At 44.1% G+C, this 16,529-nt stretch overlaps 1 protein-coding gene across 1 annotated transcript; it reads right to left on the minus strand.

The window, feature by feature from the left end:
* Nucleotides 1–2,258: 2,258 nt before the first annotated feature.
* On the minus strand, nucleotides 2,259–9,758 carry LOC119337209 (BRISC and BRCA1-A complex member 2-like). Its single transcript, XM_037609330.1, has 14 exons — nucleotides 9,570–9,758; nucleotides 9,409–9,496; nucleotides 9,144–9,324; nucleotides 8,172–8,262; nucleotides 7,893–7,928; nucleotides 7,712–7,810; nucleotides 6,561–6,691; nucleotides 6,334–6,382; nucleotides 5,737–5,826; nucleotides 5,608–5,661; nucleotides 3,235–3,300; nucleotides 2,962–3,059; nucleotides 2,805–2,882; nucleotides 2,259–2,642 (listed from the first exon to the last, which is right to left on the minus strand). The coding sequence occupies exons 1-13, from the start codon at nucleotides 9,675–9,677 to the stop codon at nucleotides 2,813–2,815; spliced, it is 1,161 nt and encodes a 386-aa protein (XP_037465227.1). The 5' UTR covers nucleotides 9,678–9,758; the 3' UTR covers nucleotides 2,259–2,642; nucleotides 2,805–2,812.
* Nucleotides 9,759–16,529: the final 6,771 nt, after the last annotated feature.

Raw genomic sequence — 16,529 nt, forward strand, 5'->3', positions numbered from 1 at the left:
AGGATCCAAACCGAAGACACACGAACGTAGACGAACAACGACGAGATCCAAGCAAATCCACCAAAGATAGATCTGCCGGAGACACACCTCCACACGCCCACCAACGATGCTAGACGCACCGCTGGAACGGAGGATATGCGGGGAGACCTTTATTCCATCTTCAGGGAGCCGCCGCCGTCCCGAAATTCTTGTCCTAGATTTCTTTAAATATGTATGTATCAAGACACATATTAGTCTTTATAATCTATTCCCTCCATCCCGAAATTCTTCTCTTAAATTTCTTTAAATATGTATGTATCAAGACATATATTAATATTAGATACATTTGTATTTAGATAAATCTAAGACAAAAAATTTAGGACGAAGGAAGTAAGATTTTTAATTTCTGCCCGTCACCGACTGGCGACCATGGATCGGCGTCGTCCTAGTATTCTCTGCCACCGGCGAGACGGTGAAAGAACGCATGCAGCCGCCAACGGCGACGTCGTCCGCCGTATCTCTGGTTTGTAGAACATCCTCACTACGCATGCATGACGTAGATTAGTAGCACGTATGCATCACACATATGTCCAGATCAATCAGCATGTTTGGGTTTTGAATAATGTGCAGACACTACAACTACATTAGAGCATCTACAACTGGACTTGACAAATCCAACCTCACAAATGCCCGCGGACGCGCCCGGGTACGTCTGCAGACAGTGACTGGTCACACCTCAAAAAATGCATTCCACATCCGGATACCTCACATTACAAACCTCAAATCCATATTACTACATGCAACGTGAAACCTAATCTAGGAGGAGCTCGTCCGGTTGCGCTGCCCGCTCGTCCGGCTCCGTGCTAGCCATGTCCGGCGGCCGGCTGCGCTCCTCAGAGTGTTGGTCCGGTCGCAGGCAAGGTAGGATAGGGCATGGGACACGAGCCGACTCACGGGACTCGAGGCGTCACCATCTCCCATGCCCTACTCTTCCTTATCGGAGCTCGGAACCCGAACGATCCCGATGGACGTCAGATCAATGACGGATCCGTAGGGGGACGAGCCACCGACGTCCACCATGATGCGGTTACGTCGCCCGGACTGATGCCCCATACGGGGCGCCGGAGAATGCAGCGTTTGGACGACAGACGGACCGCACGGCCTCCAGACAAGCAGCTACGGTTGACCTAGCGCCGGATCCATGCATCATTTGGGCGGACGCAATGGATTCCCGACGGATGTAGTCCGAGCGCAGCCGTGTACGGGCCTCCTCCCAGGCGCGGCGGAGTGCAAGCCGGATGTCTATCTCCTCCTCGGGGACATGTGAGATGAGCTTGGGGTTGACGGATCTGGAGCTGAAAGATTCGGATCCGCTGCCCGCCATGCCAGTGACGGCCGAAAGGAGCCGAAGATGAGCTTGGATGACGGAGGGGATTGAAGGGGAGGGGAGTGAAGTGGCTAGGGTTTGGTCCACCAAGCAGATGGGAAGAAATTTATGTGGGTCGGATGGGCCAGCATGGGCCGGGTCCGACGTAGCGGGCGTGCCCGGGCAACCCCATATCCGCCCCCTATTTGGGCTGGATATGGAGAGTGCCGGTCAGCCCGGGCGTTTAAGGGCCGTTTGAGAGGCCCGTCTGGATAAAAAATCGTGAACAGACAGTGACCGCGCGGCCCGCCCGAACGTATGCGGTGGGTTTGAGAGTTCCGCATGTAGATGGTCTTACTGTACTGTCGTTTGCATGGATATGCTCCATACCTTCTATACATATGGGCCTCTAATTTGGCACCAGCCTGCATTGAGAAAGGTTATATGTAAATGTTGGCCTCTAATTTTGTACGGACCTGCATCATTTGTGATGGTTAGAAGGCACGTGCGTTACAGCCAGCCGGAGCTCTCTTGTTCGAATTTTGCAGAGCTCATTTTTATTTTTACCTATTTATTTCCCGTGGTGACAAGTGGACCCTGCACTCATGCAGCACGCCTGATACGCTGCTATATACACGACCGTATGCCAGGACCTGCGCAACAAGTTTGAGGACCATATTGACACCGTATTAGCAAGTACTGGGACTGTATTGGCACACTTTCTAAGTTCGAGGACTGTTTTGGACCTAGTCAGCAAGTTTAAGGAGCAATGATGCATTTTACTCCTGAAATAATCTAATCTAATATCGAAACAACGTTGCCAGTGGAAGTAAACTGACGAATTCATACTACTACTTCCTCTCCTCCGACGGGCAAGGGCACCGGTGCGAGAATATTTATGCAGACAAGTACCTGACGAGAAAAAAACAGCTGATTTCTTCGACTTGGCGCCCGAGTTACCATAGATGTTCAAGAACGAAACAGTTCATACCCCGACTGTCACATGCAGCAGACTTTACACTGGAGAGAATTCAACGACCAATATCCATATGTACACAACTCCCAAGACAGGAAGAACTGAATCGCCATTTCTCCCCCAAAACCACCATGACCAGCAGGGGTGGCATCAACAAACCAACAACGCTCTATTGTACACAATTTACTTGCCAAATAGAAGCACTCTCTTGCCCTATGGACTGATTCTACTGCCTGGTCAGGCTGCTTCCTTGCTCCTTGCTCGTCACACAAATAGTCGAGGACTACAGCTTACGGGCAGCCAAAAGGGTAGAGATGCTCCCTAGACAGAGATGACAACAATCAATCAGTAGTTGCACTTCCGCAGCGAAAGAAGCACGACTAAAAATCACCTAGAGGAAGAGTCTGTTCTTCACAACGTTACATCCTTAGCTACTCTGTTTGAGGGAAACCATAGAGGCAAGTTCGTTCTCCAGAACATTACCTCCTTAGCTACTTTGCTTGGGGGAAACCATCACTGCATAACTTCTTGAAATTCTGGCACTCGTCAGCCAGATAGTCGCTGTAAATTTGTCAAGGAAATATCAAATAAGATTCTACAAATCATTGCAGATGCAAGACAGGTAGAATGCAAGACTTACTAGATGCGATCCACCATTTCCGTTACTTCCCATCTAGGACTCCATGGATAGCTGTTGTTTGGAGATGACGTGATAGGTATACCTTGGGAATTACAGTGCTGCAGAGGAATCAGAAATGAGAAGGTTAGTGCCACCAGAGGTCACTACCACCAATCATCCGAATCTATATTAGAGAAACAACGACTGCACTGCAAGACCTTTGATCAAGCATCTACATCAGAAACAACCAGAAAACATGTATACCGCAAATAACCAGTACCCAAATAAATATACCTGACAACTCTGCAAAGTCAGGATAGGCTGTTGTTGGGGGAATTGAAGGGGGATGACAAAGTGAACCTGCAACATCACATTGCGCCAAAAGTCAATACTGGTTAGTGGATAATCCACAGACACAAGTATATATGAGACTAAAGAATCAAAAGATATGGTGCCAAATGCCAAGACAATAATAATTCATAGAGAGCATTCTTACTAGGAAAAAAGTCTACTATTCGACTGTGAACTCTGGCAAAAGTTCACTTTTCGATCTTCAACTATAAAACCGTTTGAACTGCAACATCAAGCTACTAAACCGTGCTTTTCACACTTGGGTGGTTTCCCTAGTGGTTCTGGTGACATGAGTGCCACATGTCAGTCATGTCACTACCATCAAATGACAAACACTACAGCAACAAGCAGTATAATAAACTCCCTCATTCGGATAGTGAACTTGAACGGTAAATGCTAGAAATGATAGCATACGCAAAGTAGGAGAAATGGATAAAAAGCATTCCATGCTCTAGTGTGTTTCATCGTTTCTGGTACAAGAAATGGATGTGGTTGTGGTTCAACGTGCTACGCAATTTTTAAAATGTACCGCTAGCAATTTATGAGTTCAATGTTCATTTTGATTGAGTAGGAAGTTTGGTTTGTGAGTTGAATCTTGTGATTCGATGAGTTAAGAGTTGGTAATTAGATTCAGAAGTTCGGATTTGACTGTTTGGGTTAAAAGTTGGTCATCTGTATGCTTTCAGTTAAGTTGGATTTTGTTTTCTTTTACATTTTCCATGTTGCCTCAAGTGATGGTGGCACCGCCTGCTGGCCACCAGAAAGGGGGATGGGTCACAGAGCTCAGATGACACAGGTACCAGAGCGCACAAGGGCAGGTCTCCCCGCTACTAGCAGCCCCCACACAGAATTGCAGACAGCTGTATGCAAATACAAAATACATATCCAGAACAAAAAAGAAGAAGGCTTATTTGGCAAAAGGGCAAGGAAAGTATTTACGACACGAGGGGAAGCCCCTGAGACTTAGAGCAATCTAGCAGATTCGCCACTTCGACAGCCTCCAAAATGGTTTTGGAGCCCACTCCATAATTTTTGGGAGGCTGCCAAGCCTACGTGCAGACTCAGATTCTCCAAAATGCAGCCTCCATAATTTTTCCCTTTCATTTCCTTTTTTTGTTTGCAACAACTAAAAAAAAACTGCTTCTATTTAGCATAGATTTTTAACCAAACTTCAGTCAGATAAACATCAAACACTTGGAACGACATTGCAAAGTGATAGTTCATTTATATATGGGGACAAAATTAGTTGCTTTAGTGAAATTGTACATATCCAGGGGTAAGATTAGTCACTTTAGCGACATTTTAGAGAAGGGGACGACATTTCCAACACAACTAAATTAGTAAACTAAAGTAGATGCCGCGGGACAAGCCAGCGCAGGACTTGCAGATGCTGGCTGTGGCCTTTGAGTCGCGGGCGTCCGACTCCTATGCCAACCAGGCGCTCTCCTCGACATCAGGAGCAGCAGCTCATTCCCAGATGGCGCACTCCCTCTTGGCGTCCATCTCTGCCGATTCTGCCATGGCTTTGTCAAACTTCGCCCAGGCCGTGTTCTCATTGAAGACTGGGGCTGGGCGGGCAAGGTAGGCAGTAATGCGGGCGTTCCAAGCCTCCCTACAAGCGAGGGTGCGACGCTGGCGCGTCCATGGCACAATGTTGACGCGGCGGGCGGCCCTCTTGCGGAAGAGTCCAACGAGCATGCGCGGGATGACGGGATCCTCATCGTCCGACTTAAGCATCTCGATGTCAACCATCTCGCTGATGGCGGCAACTTGCGCCTCATAGGCGGCATCATCCTTTTTGGAGGCCACGCGGCGGCCCTGCTCCCGATGGTGTGGCGACGCAGCATGGCATTGGCAGAAGAAAGGGCACAGGCAGATCTGGGGAAGGGAGGGGGAGAAGCGGAGAGAGGAGTGGAGATAGAGGAGTCGCTAGACGGCTTTTATAGCCGTGAGCGGCGGAAAAAAGGCACCGGCGGCGGCGGGAAATCGCGGTGGAAAAGGGTGGGCAGCAGGAACAGGCGCGGACAGGTGGAAACACGGCAGAGTTCAGGTCACTTTGTCCAACATGCTAACGCTGCCCTTATATATTACAGGAGAATCCCCTTGGCACTTTTTAAATAAGGGTGGTGAAATGCAACCATGGAGGGTCAATCCTGGGCCAGCAACCCGCACAGCTTGAGTGGCCAACAGTCCTAACATTCGCTCAGTCTCTTGGTAGGAAGGTAATGAACTATATGTGTTCTTTTATTTATTGATTAGCTCCACGCAGTGGAGAAAATGAAAAAAAAAACTAGATTCACGCATTTAATGACATACCAGAAATGTGAAAATCCCCGAAATGGAAAGAACTGTGGCTTTCCTGCAAAAAATCTGATACATAGACAGAGTTGTTAAACGACATGGCAAAAACCACAATAACATAAGAAAACAGTGAGAAGCAAGTACCGGATCAGCCTCCAATGGTCTCCCGAAAGCAGGAGCTAGGGCCTCAATGAATCGTCTCCTGCAACCGATTGAAGCTGATGCATCCACGACCTTCAATATAATTCAGAAACATAAGCTTGTAAAATCCAACAGTGCCATTAATGGTATTCTAAAATTGATACCTTGTTTAACCAATTAGATGCTTCAGCCATAGTGAAATTTCAGTTTCCAGTGGATTTAACAACTTACGTGCTTATACGTCCAAACAGGTCTACTAATAAAGGTCAAAATGCAAAAGCTACAACACGGCAAAAGGTCTCCTGCTTACAGCTACGATGTCAACAATATCGTAAAACCTACTATGTCCTTTCCTAGTTACATTTTTCTGTTCTTGGCCCCATTTTCGGAATGACACATCCATAATGAAATCTTGAGCACAGAAATGCTCACAGCTTTAATGTGACAGAAGTAGTAACCCTTGCGCAATCCCTAACTAACATATCACGTTTAATATGAATGGAGTTGACATCACAACAGAAGATATAGCAAAATAACAACACCAATGGTGAGAATACAGTCAGATCAGGACAAATACTGGTAAAATGCAACAATAATTACCTGCAATTTAAGGTCTTCTTCTAAAGTGGGAACATACTCAGCCATGCACCTTTACATAATTAGACAAAGAGGAGATCATCAGTGACAAAGTGATGCTGTTTCTTTTGGTGAAAATGTTCTGCAGAAGATTATATCACACAGGTCTGGTCTGTTTTGGCATATAACATGCAACAAGAGATAATCTTCATTTAACCATACTCATTTGGAAGTCTGGCAAGTTGACTTACATCCCATCTACCCATGCAGGGAGCTTAACACCATCCACAGAGAAAAATGACTTCAAATCAGGAGTTGAGGTTAGTTTCAGTCCTGGTGCAGAAGGAACAGAGAGGTAACTACTGCTAACCGGAAATATGGCCTGCAAAATAGCCGAGCTGTCCATTATCAAATGCATGACAAAAACCCTAAATTCCATTAAATTATCCAAATTATAAAACATACAAAGTTAGCAGTGGTGACCATGTCTAACAGTAAAACATATTTGTTATTTATGTGTAGCATGATTTGTCTGCTATCTAGGAAGTATTTTGGGGAGTTCTGTCAGATTGTTTGCATACTGAGTCCTTGACACATGACAATTTCATCAGATACTTCCAAGTCACCACTTGAGCGAAAGAGAATATATCTATGCAGTAATGGGATTGTTGACTGCTGAAACTCCTGATGCTTTTCTTTTACAGGGAAATACCCAGAGCCATTTGCATGTTGTATAATGACAATGCTCTGATCGTAGTAAGATCCAATAGCTGGAACATTCTTAAGCAGTACATACTGCCGTGTTAGGTAACAATGACTGCAACCTTCACATGGTTTACTATGCATATGCAGTTATCTTGGTTGGAGAAGATGCACCCTCTCCTCGTTACAAAGATGTGGCAAGTAATCCAGAATAATAAATGAACTAGTGTAATGTATGTGCCGGGCGAATGGGCAATAGGAAGTACGACAAAACTTTAAATTAGGGATCTGGATTGTCAGTAGCTAGCTTATGAGCAGTTACTATCATTAGGTGGTTTGTTTGTATCCTTCAGATTTGCTAGCAAGGGACTGGGAAAGAAGCAAGGCGCGTCTATTTCAAAAGTACGGAGTAGTTAACCAAGTGCCAGTCTCCATCCCTGCCATAGTGGTGCGGCTGCCGTCGCACCCACATAGGTCCTGAACTCCTGGGGTACCTCAATGAGGCCTTACGACCCCATACTATCATGGTTATAGTGTTACAATTTCAAGTATCGGCATAAGCAGCTGAAATTTTGCTGGTATAAATATTTCTCAATTATCATCATCATTACTCATTTTCTAGAAACATCATTAGCATTGTTGCAGCTATTTTTACATGTCCACATTTGTGTACATGTAAGGAGTGGTTTTAGAGGTTAACCTGCAGATGGATCTTTTGGGGAAGTTTCCAAGGACATCCAGGCACCATCATTTTGAGGTCTAAATCCAGAAGCGGGACAGCAAATTTCACCTCATCTGACTACAAAGAAATATGAAAATACAATATAAGAAAAGGAATCAAGTTTCAGAGAAGAAAATGGCCGTGGAGACTGTAAACTTACCCTACCAGTTGATGATACCAAGGAGACTTCAATCCCCTGGTTGTTTGAACACAAATATTGGAAAAGTCATCTATCAGATAAATGGATTTCAACAATCAAGCTGAAGAACTAAACTGGTAATAAGCCAGTCAAATGGCTCGATCTTCAACTCATTCACATGAGCATGTATGTTTCTCGCTATATTTAAACCAAATCGTATTAAGAATACCTTCTAGTTACTTCATAAGATAAGCAATCAATGCCACAGAAAGGCCAAAGGGGAAAACTTGGTACATTTACCTCCTTAGCAAGAACTGTGCTTATTTCAAACTTCAGTCTTGCATCATCCACTTTCTCTACCAGCTTCTTTTGGTACTCAATGTATAATAACCTGCAGAAAATTAAGCCAACACAAATAGCTTAGAAATGAGTTCATCACGAAAAGCACCAGTACAATCTCAAGCATGCTCTGCGCACCAACAATCTGCTCATCTCAAGATAGCATTATTTCAAGCCAACAACTACACTGGCACTCCTAATTCCTCGTGACATATCAGTACAGATTTTTGTTGAGGACCCACCACTAGCTTCACTCGATGAATTTCTAACCAATATCCCAGCCCCAACAAATGCCTAGCCAAACCAAGTGCAAGCCTAATCATCACCAAGTTGCTGGCCTTGTGTTTACACTTTATTAATTTGAGTTTTTCTTCCATTAAGTTATTTCAAGTAAAATGAAATAAGATGGTCACCTGTATGTTATGCATAAATGCTTCAGAGAGAATGAAATAAATAAGTGCAAAAGGTAAATGACGAAATATATCTGTATAATTAGGAACCAAACGATAAAGTTAACGTCTTCTAAAAATGAATAGACTGGATGGAGCACATTTTCTGTTCATACGACACATGTACCGTCAGATTATATTAGACTCATTTTGCTATATGAAAAAACAGAAGGGCCAGCCATTATGTTTTCCATGATTATTCCATTACCTTTACATGCATTTGAGAGAAGAGGAAGCGACACAAAAGAACGCGCACATTAATTCGTTAAGTATGACATAGGTTGTGCAAAATTTTAGTTTTCCAAACTAGACCACACCAATGTCAAATGGATGAATCCACCCCTGCATATCGGAACCTATTCCCATGTACGCAACTCCCAACTCATACCGCCTCCAGTCCAATTAACACGCAGGCAGAGCAATTACACATAACACTAATGATCACATAACAGCATAGAGAACCACAGAAGCAAAGAGAAATCACCGGAGCTCCTCCACGAGGCAGAGGAGGCCACGGGGGTCACGGTAATCCCAGTGTGCCAAGCAGCTCTTTCCCCCATTCCCGGACTCATCATAATCGACCAGTGGCTGGAATCCCTCATCGCGCTGCCCGAATATGACGTCCGGCGCCACCTTGGGGTGCATCGCATTATACAAGAAATCCCCTGCGAAACCAATATCAGAGCCGCGAAAACCTGAGCACCGAACCCTAGGCCATTACAGCGAGCGGGTGGGTAGGGGTGCGTTACAGTAGACGTAGTCGAGGCAGAAGGGGATGCCGAGGGTGAAGCGATCAGCGTAGCGGCCCTTGCTGCATCCGGACCAGATCTGCACCACCTGCAAGCGAGCGCGGGGAGGCGGGTGAGAGGAGGGACCGGAATGGTGGAGCAGTCGTGAGCACCCTAGGTACCTTGATGGGAAGACTGGAGTTGGTGAGGAGGAACTTGAGCTGCGCGGCGATGAGGGGCGCCAGCGGAGGGGTCGGGGCGGGCGCGGCGGCGTCGGCGGAGGGAGCCATCGCCGGCGGCAGTCGTGGTAACCGACGGATTCGGGACAGCTCCCTCTCTGCTAGTACTAGTTGTCTTTGGGTTTGGAAAAGGGTCAAACAGCAGGAGGTGTAGGCAGGCTGATCTCTGGTGAGTTTGGTCCGTTGCGGCCCATGTAGAATTTGGATAGTAGAAACTGCACCTAATTCAAGTCCACCCCTAAGAAAAAAACTAATTCAAGTCCTCTCACGCATGGTGTTCTTTTGGCCGTTGGATCCATGTCTCGGTTATTCCTGACCGTCCCATCCATCATTTCCACCCGCGTGGGCTGGGTTGTGTGTTCTTGGGTTGCTATTTCAGAGGCAAAATCGGATGCCTCTTGTTCACTGCTACTGATTAATATCAAGATCCCAAATAAATTAGTACATGGCTGGGTGGTTGTACTTGTTGGGAACATAGCATGCAATTTTTTTAAAAAATGTACGTTCACGCAAGATTTGTCTAGAAGATGCATAGCAACGAGATGGGGAGAGTGTGTCTACGTACCCTCGTAGACCGAAAGCGGAAGTATTTGACAACGCGGTTGATGTAGTCGAACTTCTTCTTTCTCCGGTCGATCAAGTACCGAACGTACGACACCTCTGAGTTCTACACACTTCAGCTCGATGACGTTCTTCGCTCTCTTGATACAACAAGATGTCGAGGAAGTAGATGTGTTCAGCACGACGACGTGGTGACGGTGATGGTAAAGTGATTCCCGCATGGCTTTGCCTAAGCACCGCGACAATATGACCGGGGTGTAAACTGTTGAGGAGGGCGCCGCACACGGCTAACAGTTGATGTTGTGTGTTGTAGGCGCCCCCTTCCCCACATATATATAGGTTGGAGGGGAGGAGAGGCAACCAAGGGGGCGCCCCAAGTAGGAGGAATCCTACTTGGGGTCCTCTCCCAATTCGGCCACCCCCCTCTCCTATTCCTATTCAGGGTAGGAATGGAAGAGGGGAAGGAAGAATCCTATTCCCTTTTTCCTTTCCTCCTTCCCCTTTCCTTCTCCAAATTGGCCAGCCCATATGGGGGGCGCACCAGCCCCTTTGTGGCTGGTGTATTTCCCCTCTTGGCCCATAAGGCCCATATCTTTTGTCGGGGGTGCCCGGAACCCCTTCCGGTGACCTGATAAGTACCTGGTGCTTTCCGAAACACTTCCGGTGTCCGAATATCATCATCCTATATATCAATATTTACCTCTCAATCATTTCGATACTCCTCGTCGTATCCGTGATCTCATCTGGGAGTCCGAACAGCATTCGGTCACCAAATCACATAACTCATATAATACAATATCGTCATCGAACGTTAAGCGTGCGGACCCTACGGGTTCGAGAACTATGTAGACATGACCGAGACACCTCTCCGGTCAATAACCAATAGCGAAACCTGGATGCTCATATTGGCTCCCACGTATCCTACGAAGATCTTTATCGGTCGAACCATTATGACATCATACATTATTCCCTTTGTCCATCGATATGTTACTTGCTCGAGATTCGATCGTCGGTATCTTGATACCTAGTTCAATCTCGTTACCGGCAAGTCTCTTTACTCGTTCAGTAATGCATCATCCTACAACTAACTCATTACTCACTTTGCTTGCAAGGCTTCTTATGATGTGCATTACCGAGAGGCCCCAGAGATACCTCTCCGATACTCAGAGTGACAAATCCTAATCTTGATCTATGCCAACCCAACAAACACCTTCGTAGATACCTATAGAGCATCTTTATAATCACCCAGTTACGTTATGACGTTTGATAGCACATAAGGCATTCCTCCGGTATCCGGGAGTTGCATAATCTCATAGTCGGAGGAATATGTATTTGACATGAAGAAAGCAATAGCAATAAAACTGAACGATCATAATGCTATGTTGACGGATGGGTCTTGTCCATCACATCATTCTCCTTAATGATGTGATCGCGTTCATCAAATGACAACACATATCTATGGTTAGGAAACTTAACCATCTTTGATTAACGAGCTAGTCTAGTAGAGCTCACTAGGGACACTGTGTTTTGTCTATGTATCCACACGTGTATCAAGTTTCCGGTTAATACAATTCTAGCATGAATAATAATCATTTATCATGGTATAAGGAAATATAAAATAACAACTTTATTATTGCCTCTAGGGCATATTTCCTTCAGTCTCTCACTTGCACTAGAGTCAATAATCTAGTTCACATCGCCATGTGATTTAACATCAATAGTTCACATCTTTATGTGATTAACACCCATAGTTCACATCGCCATGTGACCAATGCCCAAAGGGTTTACTAGAGTTAATAATCTAGTTCACAATGCTATGTGTTTAACACCCAAAGAGTACTAAGGTGTGATCATGTTTTGCTTGTGAGAGAAGTTTAGTCAACGGGTCTGCCACATTCAGATCCGTATGTATTTTGCAAATTTTTATGTCTACAATGCTCTGCATGGAGCTACTCTAGCTAATTGCTTCCACATTCAATACGTATCTAGATTGAGACTTAGAGTCATCTAGATCAGTGTCAAAGTTTGCATCGACGTAACTCTCTACGACGAACTCTTTATCACCTCCATAACCGAGAAACATTTCCTTAGTCCTCTTTTAGGTAAATAAGGATAATTTTAACCGTTGTCCAGTGATCTATTCCTGGATCACTATTGTACCCCTTCCAAACTTATGGCAAGGTACACAACAGGTTTGGTACATAGCATGGCATACTTTTTACAACCTATGGCTGAGGCATAGGGAATGACTTTCATTCTCTCTTTATCTTCTGCCATGGTTGGGTTTTGAGTCTTTACTCAGCTTCACACCTTACAATACAAGCAAGAACTCCTTATTTGACTGATCCATTTTGAACTCCTTCAAAATCTTGTCAAGGTATGTACTCATTGAAAGTCTTATCAAGCGTCTTGATCTATCTCTATAGATCTTGATGCCCAATATGTAATCAGCTTTACCGAGGTCTTTCATTGAAAAATTCTTATTCAAGTACCCTTTTATGCTATCCAAAAATTATGTATCATTTCCAATCAACAATATGTCATCCACATATAATATCAGAAATGCTACAGAGCTCCCACTCACTTTCTTGTAAATACAGGCTTCACTGTAAGTCTGTATAAAACCATATGTTTTGATCACCTCATCAAAGTGTATATCCCAACTCTGAGATGCTTGCACCAGTCCATAGATGGATTGCTAGAGCTTGCACACTTTGTCGGCACCTTTAGGACCGACAAAACCTTCTGGTTGCATCATATACAACTCTTCATTGAGATATCCATTAAGGAATGCAGTTTTGACATCCATTTGCCGGATTTTATAATCATAAAATGTGGCAATTGCTAATATGATTTAGACGGACTTAAGCATCGCTACGGGTGAGAAAGTCTCATCGTAGTCAACTCCTTGAACTCGTCGAAAACCTTTTGCGACAAGTCGAGCTTTGTGGACAGTAACATTATTGTCAGCGTCAGTCTTCCTCTTGAATATCCATTTATTCTCTATGGCTTGCCGATCATCAGGAAAGTCCACCAAAGTCCACACTTTGTTCTCATACATGGATCATATCTCAGATTTCATGGCCTCAAGCCATCTGTCGGAATCTGGGCTCATCATAACTTCTTCATAATTCGTAGGTTTGCCATGGTCTAATAACATGACTTTCAGGACAGGATTACCGTACCACTCTGGTGCGGAACGTGCTTTGTTCGACCTACGAAGTCCAGTAATAACTTGATCCGAAGTTTTATGATCATCATCATTAGCTTCCTCTCTAGTTGGGGTAGGCATCACAGGAACGGATTTTCTTTGATGTGCTACTCTCTAATTCGAGAGAAGGTACAATTACCTCATCAAGTTCTACTATCCTCCCACTCACTTCTTTCGAGAGAAACTCCTTTCCTAGAAAGGACCCATTCTTAGCAACAAAGATCTTGCCTTTGGATCTGTGGTAGAAGGTGTACCCAATAGTTTCTTTAGGGTATCCTATGAAGACGCACTTCTCTGTTTTGGGTTCGAACATATCAGGCTGAAGCCTTTTGACATAAGTGTCGCAACCCCAAATTTTAAGAAACGACAACTTAGGTTTCTTACCAAACCACAGTTCATACGGTGTCGTCTCAATGGATTTAGATGGTGCCCTATTTAACGTGAATGTGGTTGTCTCTAATGCATAACCCCAAAATGATAGTGGTAAATCGGTAAGAGACATCATAGATCGCACCATATCTAATAAAGTACGGTTATGATGTTCGGACACACCATTACGCTGTGGTGTTCCAGGTGGCGTGAGTTGTGAAACTATTCCACATTGTTTTAAATGAAGGCCAAACTCATAACCCAAATATTCGCCTCTGTGATCAGATCGTAGAAACTTTATTTTCTTGTTACGATGATTCTCCACTTCACCCTGAATTTTTTTGAACTTTTCAAATACTTCAGACTTGTGTTTCATCAAGTAGATATACCCATATCTACTTAAATCATCAGTGAAGGTGAGAAAATAACGATATCCGCCACATGCCTCAACACTAATCGGACTGTATACATCAGTATGTGTATTATTTCCAATAAGTCATTGGCTCGCTCCATTATTCCGGAGAACGGAGTTTTAGTCATCTTGCTGATGAAGCATGGTTTGCAAGTATCAAATGATTCACAATCAATTGATTCCAAAATCCCATCAGTGATACGTCTCCAATGTATCTATAATTTTTGATTATTCCATGCTGTTTTATTATCAATCTTGGATGTTTTATAATCATTTTATATCATTTTTTGGTACTAACCTATTGACATAGTGCCAAGTGCCAGTTGCTGTTTCTGCATGTTTTTTACATCGCAGGAAATCAATATCAGACGGAGTCCAAATGCCACGCCAATTAATGATGATTTTTTATGGGCCAAAAGGAAGATGGGCCCTGGTTGCACCAGGGGGGAGTCCCGAGGAGGGGACAACCCACCAGGGCACGCCCTGGTGGGTTGTGTCCACCTCGGGTACCCCCCCCTGACCGCCTCTTTGCTCTATAAATACCCCAATATTCCAGAAACCCTAGGGGAGTCAAGGAAATATTCATCCAGCCGCCGCGGAGTCCAAATCCACCATATCCAATCTAGACACCATCACGGAGGGGTTCACCTTCCATTGGTGCCTCTCCAATTATGTGTGAGTAGTTCTTTGTAGACCTTCGGGTCTGTAGTTAGTAGCTAGATGGTTCCTCTCTCTCTCTTGATTATCAACACAATGATCTCTTGGAGATCCATATGATGTAAGTCCTTTTTGCGGTGTGTTTGTTAGGATCTGATGAACTTCGAGTTTATGATCAGTTATATCTTTTTTTATCCATGAAAGTTATTTGAGTTCTTTGATCTCTTATATGCGTGATCTCTTATAGCCTCGTATTTCTTCCTCGATATTTGGGTTTTGTTTGGCCAACTTGATCTATTTATCTTGCAATGGGAAGAGGTGCCCAGTAGTGGGTTCGATCTTACGGTGCTTGATCCCAGTGATAGAAAGGGAAGCAACATGTATGTATCGTTGCTACCAAGGATAAAAAGATGAGATCTATATCTGCCGCAATAGATAAACGGATCTCGTCTACATCATGTCATCGTTCTTAATGCATTACTCCGTTTTTCCATGAACTTAATACACTAGATGCATGTTGGATAGCGGTCGATGTGTGGAGTAATAGTAGTAGATGCAGGCAGGAGTCGGTCTACTAATCTTGGACATGATGCCTATGTAATGATCATTGCCTGGATATCGTCATGATTATTTGAAGTTCTATTAATTTCCCAACAGTAATTTGTTTACCCACCGTTTGCTATCTTTCTCAAGAGAAGCCACTAGTGAAACCTACGGCCCCGAGTCTTCTTTCTCATATATTTGCCTTGCGATCTACTTTTCCCTTGCATTTATTTTCAAATCTATTAAACCAAAAATACAAAAATACCTTGCTGCAATTTATTCTTATTTATTTAATTTGGCGTTCAGTCTATCAATTTACTACAAATTTACCTCACGTCCTTTGCCTATCTTGAGGCGTCGTACTCCGAAAGGAATTGACAACCCCTTTAACACGTCGGGTTGCGAGGTGTTGTTATTTGTGTGCAGGGGCTGTTTATGTTGTGTTGCTTGGTTCTCCTACTAGTTCGATAACCTTGTTTTCATATTTGAGGGAAATATCTACCGCCGATGTGTTGCATCATCCCTTCCTCTTTGGGGAAATACCGACGTAGATTCAAGCGACATCAAAAGGAATTTCTGGCGCCATTGCCGGGGAGGATCTTCAACATAACTAGGTTCCTAATCACAAATCTCATCTCCTTGCAATTTATATTAGGGTTTTTATCACTTTTACCACTAGTTGTGCCACACTACTCACTTTTGCCACTAAAAGTTTTCATTACTCAAAAATGCCACTGTTCCGTTAGAAACACACTCAGAAATGCCATTTTCTCACGTTACCACTGTCGACGGCAGTAATTTCTGCCTCAACATCACTAGTGAGTTTCTAACAGAACAATGGCATTTTTGAGTAATGAAAACTTTTAGTGGCAAAAGTGAGTAGAGTGGCACAACTAGTGGCAAAAGTGATAAAAACCCTTTATATTATTCACCATTTGCCTCTCGTTTTCCTCTCCACCACTTCACAAGAAATTTCCGCTTTATCCGCCTCTCATTTTCTGTTCGCCGTTTTCTTGTCAGACCTATCCTTTGATTGCAATCATGAGTGATTTCAGTATGGCACCAACAGATGATGGCCTAACTCCTAAAATTTGGGCGTACGGGCAATCTGGATGCTAAAACTTTTATCTTGGGGCAAGAGAATATTACG

The sequence above is a fragment of the Triticum dicoccoides genome, chromosome 7B (genome assembly GCF_002162155.2).
Source record: "Triticum dicoccoides isolate Atlit2015 ecotype Zavitan chromosome 7B, WEW_v2.0, whole genome shotgun sequence".
NCBI lineage: Eukaryota > Viridiplantae > Streptophyta > Magnoliopsida > Poales > Poaceae > Triticum > Triticum dicoccoides.

Bases quoted from the DNA above. Each gene is read 5' to 3' on its own strand.
- LOC119337209 (XM_037609330.1), bottom strand. From the start codon at position 9,677: ATGGCTCCCTCCGCCGACGCCGCCGCGCCCGCCCCGACCCCTCCGCTG. The intron at 9,325-9,408 runs GTAACGCACCCC...TTGGTTTCGCAG, and splicing joins CTGCCTCGACTACGTCTACT to GGGATTTCTTGTATAATGCG. The intron at 7,811-7,892 runs GTAAGTTTACAG...ATTTCTTTGTAG, and splicing joins TGGTATCATCAACTGGTAGG to TCAGATGAGGTGAAATTTGC.